At 66.1% G+C, this 8,844-nt stretch overlaps 2 protein-coding genes across 2 annotated transcripts in view; one reads left to right on the top strand and one right to left on the bottom strand.

Annotated features, from left to right (window-relative positions):
• EMIHUDRAFT_456583 (hypothetical protein) overlaps positions 1-1,635 on the top strand; it is a gene marked incomplete at its 5' end in the record, with an annotated part of 4,752 nt that extends 3,117 nt beyond the window's left edge. Inside the window, 3 exons of the mRNA XM_005782765.1 lie at positions 94-237; positions 974-1,156; positions 1,283-1,635. Of these exons, the coding sequence (XP_005782822.1) occupies positions 94-237; positions 974-1,156; positions 1,283-1,360 (405 nt within the window). The 3' untranslated portion in view covers positions 1,361-1,635. The remainder of the gene's footprint in view (positions 1-93; positions 238-973; positions 1,157-1,282) is intronic.
• A 5,516-nt stretch (positions 1,636-7,151) lies between these two features.
• EMIHUDRAFT_113301 (hypothetical protein) lies at positions 7,152-8,261 on the bottom strand (the record flags this gene model as incomplete). The annotated part of the gene is made up of 2 exons (XM_005782764.1): positions 7,152-8,021; positions 8,178-8,261. The coding sequence occupies 2 exons, from the start codon at positions 8,259-8,261 to the stop codon at positions 7,152-7,154; spliced, it is 954 nt and encodes a 317-aa protein (XP_005782821.1).
• Between the last annotated feature and the right edge of the window lie 583 nt (positions 8,262-8,844).

The raw sequence follows: 8,844 nt of genomic DNA, 5'->3' as shown, positions 1-8,844 counted from the left end.
CTCGCGGCGGAGGTCGAGGCGCGCGCGCAGCACCTCGCCGCATTGCCGCCCTCGGCCGCCGCGGCCAGCGCCGCAGCAAGCTCCTCGCACAAGGAGGCTGGTGGGCTGGCGGCGGTGCGCGAGGCGCTCGAGGCTGCGACGCAAAAGGCGCTGTACGCCGCGGCACTGCAGTCCAACCTCGAGGCGCGTGCGGCGCTGCTGCGCAACCTGCTACGCTCGCCGGGCCTGTGGCCGCAGGTGCCTCTCGCGCCACATCTCCCCATATCTCCCCATATCTCCCCATATCTCCCATATGGCCTGTGGCCGCAGGTGCCTCTCGCGCCACATCTCCCCATATCTCCCCATATCTCCCCATATCTCCCATATGGCCTGTGGCCGCAGGTGCCTCTCGCGCCATCTCTCCCATATCTCCCCATATCTCCCTATATCTCCCCATATCTCCTATATCTCCCTATATCTCCCATATGGCCTGTGGCCGCAGGTGCCTCTCGCGCCATATCTCCCCATATCTCCCCATATCTCCCCATATCTCCCTATATCTCCCATATGGCCTGTGGCCGCAGGTGCCTCTCGCGCCATATCTCCCCATATCTCCCCATGTCTCCCCATATCTCCCTATATCTCCCATATGGCCTGTGGCCGCAGGTGCCTCTCGCGCCATATCTCCCCATATCTCCCCATGTCTCCCCATATCTCCCTATATCTCCCATATGGCCTGTGGCCGCAGGTGCCTCTCGCGCCATCTCTCCCCATATCTCCCCATGTCTCCCCATATCTCCCTATATCTCCCATATGGCCTGTGGCCGCAGGTGCCTCTCGCGCCATATCTCCCCATATCTCCCCATGTCTCCCTATATCTCCCTATATCTCCCATATGGCCTGTGGCCGCAGGTGCCTCTCGCGCCATATCTCCCCATATCTCCCCATATCTCCCTATATCTCCCTATATCTCCCATATGGCCTGTGGCCGCAGGTGCCTCTCGCGCCGGCCGAGCGAGCGCAGCACGCCGCGCTCGGCAGGTTGCAGCAGCGCGTCGCCGCCCTCCGCCCGCAGCTGCGGGCGGTGGCCGCCGCCGGCAAAGCCGCGCCGCCCCTCGCCGCCCCCGCGCCTGGCGGCGCGAGCCTCGCCGGCGCGTCGGGCGAGCTCGGCCGGCAGGCGCGCACGCGGCGATCCGTCTCTCCCCCCCCTCGCCCCCACACGAGTCATTGCCTTGTACGGAGGGCAAAGCCACCGGAGGAGAGCGGGCGCGTTCCCGACCCTGTCCCTCCGCCACCGCCGCAGGCGCAAGCGATCAGCAAGCTCGTCTCGGAGGTCAAGGCGTCGCGGTCGCTGCTCGCCGAGGCTCTGGCGCAGGCGTAGAGCGGAGGTGCCCCGAGGGAGGGGTTAGTGCAGGGAGAGGCGCCCGGCCAGGCTGGGTGCGCGGCGAGTTATCGGCCTGCTACGCTCTTGAGAGCCCCCCCTCTACAACTTTTCATGCTGTCCACGGGTCGTTCACCTTTCACACGTGTGTGCAGCGAGGTGAGAGGATGCAGACTGGGTGTGTGCCCCTGTGGCTGTGCGCCCCCCCCCCACCCCCCCTGGGCAAATACACATGTCCACTCACCCACGTCGTTACGTCAGAGTATTCGTGAATGAAATCGCGCTCCCACGCGGACCAGGACGCAGGAGACGACCCCGGAGCTGCTCGAAAGCCGTAGTCCTCGCCAGCGTCCACGCACATGCAGTTGCCGTCGTACCGGGTGCACTTGGAGCACTTGGTGTGGAGATGCGAGGGTCGCCCCCCCTTGCCCCACCACCTTGTGTGTGTGGAGAAATTTACCTTACCTTACCTTACTTGGAGTGCAGTCATTAACCTCACATCCAGGGCCGGGGAGCTGAGAAGCGCATTCAGCGGGCCGGATGATCGGTATCGGGTTGCGGGCAAGAGAGCCCTAGCCCCGGGAGCACTTGGAGTGCAGCCGGGGGTGCGCTCGTGTTGCTTTTTTTCGCGATGTCTGCCCCCTCGAGCCGCCTCGCCGCCGCCGCCGCCGCTCCCTCGCCCAGCACGCCGCCATCCGCCCGCCTGCTCGACCTCCCCACGGAGCTCCTCGTGCGCGCCCTCTCTCGCTGCGACCCCGCCGACATCGCTCGCGTCGCGGCCGTCTCGCTGCTCTTCCACGCCTCGCTTGCGCTGGAGGCCATCCGCTTGTGGGCGCAAGAGCGCGGCTTCGAGCTGCCGGCGCAGCCAGAGGGCGAGGGCTGCGCCGTGCGGTGGCTGTGCTTCGCTGCGCTGCTGTGCGAGGCCAACCCGCCGGTGAGGGCGGCCGCAGGCTGGCAGCACAGCGTCTTCATCGACGGCGAGGGGCGGCTGTCGTCGTGCGGAGATGCCAAGCACTTGACGCCAGGGCTCCTCGGCCACGGCGAGGGCGTCACGCGGCTCAACACGCCGACCCGCCTCCCCTCCCCGCTGGGCGGCGAGCGCGCTGTGAGCGTGTCGGCTAGAGGCGCGCACAGCCTCGCCCTCACCGCCGGCGGCGCGGTCTGGAGCTGGGGCTTTGGAGCCTTGGGCCAGTTGGGCTACGGCGACCAGCAGCTGCAGCTGCTGCCAAAGAAGATCGATGCCTTTGCTGGCCAGCGCGTCGTCGCTGTATCCGCTGGAGAGTACCACAGCCTCGCCCTCACCGCCGACGGCAGCGTCTGGAGCTGGGGCTTTGGAGCCTCAGGCCGGCTGGGCCACGGCGACGAGCAGAACCGGCTGCTGCCGAAGAAAGTCGAGGCCTTTGTTGGGCGGCGCGTCGTTGCTGTGTCGGCTGCAACCCGCCACAGCCTCGCCCTCACCGCCAATGGAGCTGTCTGGAGCTGGGGCTATGGATGGCGAGGCAAGCTGGGCCACGGCGACAACCAGAGCCATTGGCAGCCAAAGAAGGTCGAGGCCTTCGCTGACCAGCGCGTCGTCGCCGTGTCGGGAGGAGGCGATCACAGCCTCGCCCTCACCGCCGACGGCGCTGTCTGGAGCTGGGGCTGTGGAGGCTTTGGCGAGTTGGGCCACGGCGACCGGCAGACCCAGCTGCTGCCCAAGAAGATCGAGGCCTTTGTTGGGCCGCGCGTCGTCGCTGTGTCGGCTGGAGGCTTCCACAGCCTCGCCCTCACCCCCGACGGCGCCGTCTGGAGCTGGGGCCGTGGAGACTGGGGCGAGCTTGGCCACGGCGACCAGCAGCTGCAGCTGCTGCCCAAGAAGGTCGAGGCCTTTGCTGGGCCGCGCGTCTTCACCCTGTCGGCTGGAGGCGGGCACAGCCTCGCCAGCACCGCCGACGGTGCCGTGTTTACGTGGGGCAAGGGTGAAAGCGGCTGCCTTGGCCACGGGGAGGACCTGTCGGACCAGCTGCTGCCCAAGAAGATCGAGGCGTGGGAGCCGGGGCAGTGAGGTATCGGGGGGCTCTGGCCTCTGCACGGCGGGCCGTTTAGTGGCTCAGCTGCACAATGAGGAGCTTGTTGGAGTCGATCAGCCCGCGCGGTGTGCGGCGGGGTGTGTGGGAAAGCGTCGGGTCGTAATGCCATGTTCGAATCCGGCAGTGTCGTGGCGAGATTTTCAATACCTAAACAACGTCTAACAACTCACACGTCATTGTGTCGTGGCGTGTCCATGCAGAAGAGAGGGAGTGCACTGCCCCAGTCCCACTGCTCAACGCTCAAGCTCAGGCGCCTCCCCTGTTGTCGCAGCTTTGCGCAGTGCTCGCAGGAGAGGAGCGCGCAGATCTTATACGTGATACTAGTCACTAAGACGATTGCAGATACACATGTTGGGGCGAACAGGTGAGACGTCTCTGTCTCACGGGTGTTTCGTCCCTGTCTCAACGCTGTGCCACAAATGCGTCTCAGTGATGTCTCACGGACTCTCACCGATCTCTGCGCGTTGTCTCAGCCTGGTCACAGCAACAGTCTCACTTTGTCTCAAGGATGTCACACACACGGCACAGTCACCTTCAGAGACGTGTTTGAGACACCAGTGAGACAAATGTTCACCCCTGCTGTGTGACACTGTCGTCTCTACTACGTCTCACTGGTGTCTCACACTCGTCTCACGGTGAACAAGCGGCAATCCTCGTCTCACTCGGTCTCACAACGCCATAGTTGCTGCGCCAAGGAGCGCGACTCGTCTCACTTGCTTCTGAGACTGTGCTGAGCCACGGCGTGATGAGACACGGCGCAGAAAGGGTGTGAGACGCCACAAGCCGCTGCCGTTGTCAGATACCATCTTACCATGCCATGAGCCAACCTGAGACGCAATCGTGAGACATTGGCGGGAGAGTCGAGACTATATAGGCTGCGTCGTCTTTGCTAGCCAGTTGTAGCGCGGTCGGCAGAGGGGTGAGGGCGGCGACAGCATGGGTGGCGGCGAGCCGGCGAGGTGGGTGCTCGTGTGGGGAGGGCAGCGGTGGCGTTGGCACAGGCGGCGCCGGCGGCGGTGTCGGCGGCGGCGTGGCGCGTGGGCGGCGGCGTGGGACCGGTTGTGGGCAACGGTGGCGAGGGTGGCGGCGGTGCCTAATCAAGGGCGCCGGCGGTATGTGGGCCAGGTGTGGCAGCGGCAAGGGCGGTGGCGGTGAGTGGGGCGGCGGCGTGGGTAACGCCCGGCGACGGCTGTAAGGGCTGAGGGGGCGGCGGCGTGGGCAACGACGTGGCGAGGGAAGCAGCGTGGCGCAATGGGGTGGGCGAGGGCGGCGAGGGCGGCAGTGGCGGCGGCGGCGGCGGGGGCGGCGGCGGGGGCGGCGGCAGGGGCAACGGCGCGGGCGGCGGCGTGGATGACGGCGCCGCCGCCGCCGGCGCGTGGGCGGTGGCGTGGGCGGCGGCGTGAAGAACGCGACGAACAGAGGGCGAGAGCGTAGTGCTGGGCACTAGCCCAAACCGCCCTGCCCACGAGAGCAACCGGCTACGCGCCGTTTGGGCCAGGGAGCGCGATATGAGCGCGATTAGTTGGGATCGTCCGACACGCCTCACCTCGGAGCGGTCGGTGCAAAGTACTCATCAAGCCGAGGGCGTAGCCGCGACGAACAGAGGGCGAGAGCGTAGTGCTGGGCACTAGCCCAAACCGCCCTGCCCACGAGAGCAACCGGCTACGCGCCGTTTGGGCCAGGGAGCGCGATATGAGCGCGATTAGTTGGGATCGTCCGACACGCCTCACCTCGGAGCGGTCGGTGCAAAGTACTCATCAAGCCGAGGGCGTAGCCGCGACGAACAGAGGGCGAGAGCGTAGTGCTGGGCACTAACCCGAACCACCCTGCCCACGAGCGCAACCGGCTACGCCCGCCGTTTGCGTCTGAGAGCGCGATAGAGCAACCGGCGGCTACGCGCCGTTTGAGCCAGAGAGCGCGATTATGCTTGGGGTTCGTCTACACTCACCGAGACCCGCCAGGCCGCACCTCAGACACAGCCTGAGTTGAGTCTCCCCAATCGCCACTGTCTCACAATTACGTCTCAGGTTGGCTCAGCATGGTCTCTACGGACCTGAGACGACTCAGTCAAGCAGCGGCTTGTCGCAAACCCCGCCCTGCGCCACGTCTCATTGTGGCTCAGCACTGTCTCAGACGGAAGTGAGACGACTCACTTCGCTCAGGAATTGTGACGTCTCAGCCCAGCCGTGAGACTGAGTGATACGCGGCCGAAAGAGACGAATGTGAGACGCATCTGAGACGCATCTGAGACGCACCGGCGACACTGACACTCAGCACTGTGACAGCAGAGAGACGCTTGGAGAGACGCAGAGAGACGGAAAAAGTCATGCAAGTGAGACAGGGACGAAACACCCGTGAGACAGAGACGTCTCACCAAAATTTCCCATGTGCATGCACATGTGACATGTGCATGTGCATGTCATGTTGTTGCACTACACGCGACGCGCGAGCCTTCCGCGTTCGGTTTCTCAGGAATCTTCAACTCCGTCCGCCAAGGGCTGCATTTGTGGACTCCAGCGGGCACTCCAAGGGCTGCATTTGGACGCCCCCCCCCCCCCCCCTCCTTGCTTGGACCTTGTGCTTGCTCCGATCCTCCCTCCACGACACGTCCCGGACACGTGTTCTCGGGCCGACTTGAGAGCGAAACGGAATTAGTAATCGGGGCATCCCGCGGGAGATCACGGTGATAGCGATAGTGATATCCGGGCGATCTCCAGAAGGGAACGAATTTGCGAAACGCCAAGACACAGGTGTAATGTCGCCCGCGAATTTGCTGACCTCGAATCGTCCTATCCACCGACATATGGCAGACCTGGTGCTTATCTTGCGCCACGATGATGGGAGCCTCGAGGCCGTCAACGTCTCTCAGATCCTCTCGCTTGAGACCGTGCCAGAGTCCTTCTCGTGCGCACCCGACTCACCGCACGTTGGTCCACGATCACCGTTGGTGTCGCCGGACTCGCGAATCCATCGGGCCTGGATGAGCAATGCTATGCCCGCGGGCTAGCCTGCTGCCTCTACTCCGCGTCGGCGCCCCGACGCGTGGGACGCATGTGGCTCCTTTGCGCGGCGTTTGCCGACCCAACGTGGCTGGGTTGTCTAGAGGCAGCACGAGGCGAGCGAGCTGAGCAACCGAGCTCATGGTCGATGCGGAGGATCCTGCCTCCTCCCTGTAGCTAGTTAGAACCACCTTGAGAGCATGCTGCCCGGCCCTCTGTGAGTGCCCGCTGCGCGCTGCGCGTGGCTGCTGTGTGAGCTTCCGCTCACTCTCGCTGAGTTTCGGACTGCGCCCGTGGACAGGGGGAGGTGCTGCAGTGCGCGACCGTGGCACGGCAGAGGCCTGGCCCACTGTGCGTGCACGGGCTGGTGATGGTGTGTTCACATCAATATTACAATTAAAATAGAAAAAGATGACGTGATGGGGTTAAGGGTTAAGCAGCCGCGCGTAGTGTGAAGCAACACATAAAAGTGCGCGGCCCCGCGGGGGGGCCACTCCGCGCTCGCGCGTCGCGGACATGCTCGCGGCACCGGATAACAAGAGCTCACCTCTCACTATCCGAGCTCCGGGCATGCTCTATGTGTCCGATCAAAGGCGACTGAGCTGTCATGGGTCTTGCGCGTCACGGTCGCAACGGCCACGGCGTGCACTGGGGGAAAGGATGCAACAGGGATGCAAAGCGTCTCAGAGAGCGCGGAGAGTGCAGTGTGCGCAGTGAGTAATTCTAGTCCGCGTCCTCCACCTCGCTACTCACCATCTCGCTGCTCACCGCCTCGCTGCCCACCGCCTCGCTGCCCACCGCCTCCGGCGCCGCGGCAACGTGAGTAGTCGCCGCCGCGGCGTCCTCACCATTACGACTCCCGCCACCGGCCTCCACCGCCGCGCCCAGCAGCCGCATGAACCGCGGCTTGATTGCGCTTGGCCGGCGCGGCCGCGCGAGCTGCTGGGCGGCGTCTCCTCGGGGCGGGGTGAGATCGTCCAGCCGTTCGAGCAGACGGTCGCGCGGGCCATCCTCGCCGCCGCCGCCGCCGCCGCGGGCAGGGAGGCGAGAGGTGGTGGCGGCGGCGGCGGCGGGGCGGGCCTTGCGGTTCGCGCGGCCACCGCGCCACGCCTGCGGAAGCGACTCCGCGTACTCTCCGTTTGGTCCAAAGAAGACGCGGTATGACCTCGCCGCCGCGTGCCGCTCCTCCACCGTCCAACCGGGAGGGAGGAGAGCCCGGTCCTTGGCGCGCCTCGCCAGCCACGCGTCCGAGCCGGCCCCGGAGCGGCTCGGAGGCGGGCCCACGCGCAAGCGCACGCCCACCCGCCCGTCATTGCTGACGGAGAACGCAACGGCGACGTGGCTGCCGCGCCGCGCCCTGCCCCGGACCTTTGTCCGCTTGCGCGGCCTTTCTCCGCAGGTCCACTCCTCCGCCTCCGGCTCGGAGGAGGAGCTGAGCAGCTCGCACTCAACCGCCACCGCCACATCATCCGCCGCCTCATCCCCCTCCTCTCCGCCCAGCAGCGGCTCAGCCCTGACCCACTCCACCTCCATCTCCACCGCCAGCGCCTCGCCGCCGTCGTGCTGCAGCTGCGGCTGCAGCTGCGGCTGCGCCTGCGGCGGCGGCGGCGGCGGCGGCGGCGGCGGCGGCGGCGGCGGCGGCGGCTGCGGCTGCTGCCAACGCCCAACAGCAGCAGCCACCGCCACCGCCAACTGTTGTGCTGCGAGCGCGTCCGCTGCAGCCCTATCTCGCTCGGCTGTAGCCCGCACCTCCGCCGCTGCCACCGCTTCGAAGGAGGCCGCGACCAGCTCCTCGTCCTGCGCCGAGTCAGAGAAGGCCGCGACCGTGTCCATGCCCGCTTCCGTGCTGAAAAAGAATCTTACAACAAAACTCCCTCGCACAACACTGGGCACGGGACTGGCGCGCACTGGCACGAACACAGGTACACCACGGGAGCCGCCTAAGCGACTCCTGCGAGGGTGGCGAGGCACTTAGCTCCGTGCACCCGCCCACCCCCGCCACAGGCAAGCTCATTCACGACCTGCTCTGCGATGGCCGTGTGAAGAACGACTGAGATGCGCTGCTTCTGCAGCCCCAGCCAGCTCTTGGTGGTCCAAGTCACCTCATCGAGGTACTGGGCCCGCGTCAGCTTGTTCTGTAGCACGTCCGCCGCTCTCCGGAGGATCTCACGGACCCCCTTTCCGAACCCGCCGAACGATTCGAACAGCAGCAGCTGCACTTCGACGCCCTTGTCTCACCCCGCCCGCCCGCTCCGCCCCGCCCGCCCGGCTCTCCCCGCTTGGCCGGGCGAGCGGCGGTTGGCCGCCTCGCTCGGGCCGGTTGGTCCCTCGGCTGTCGACCGGGGTGGTTCGCTGTTCTTGCCCGCCTCGCTCCTTCGGTGGGCAATCCTGGCTGGGGCTGTGCTTGCTCGGCTGC

This window comes from Emiliania huxleyi, assembly GCF_000372725.1.
Source record: "Emiliania huxleyi CCMP1516 chromosome Unknown EMIHUscaffold_186, whole genome shotgun sequence".
Classification (NCBI taxonomy): Eukaryota; Haptophyta; order Isochrysidales; family Noelaerhabdaceae; genus Emiliania; species Emiliania huxleyi.
The sequence above is the reverse complement of the archived record's forward strand: the minus strand, read 5'-3'. Positions and strand labels throughout refer to the sequence as shown.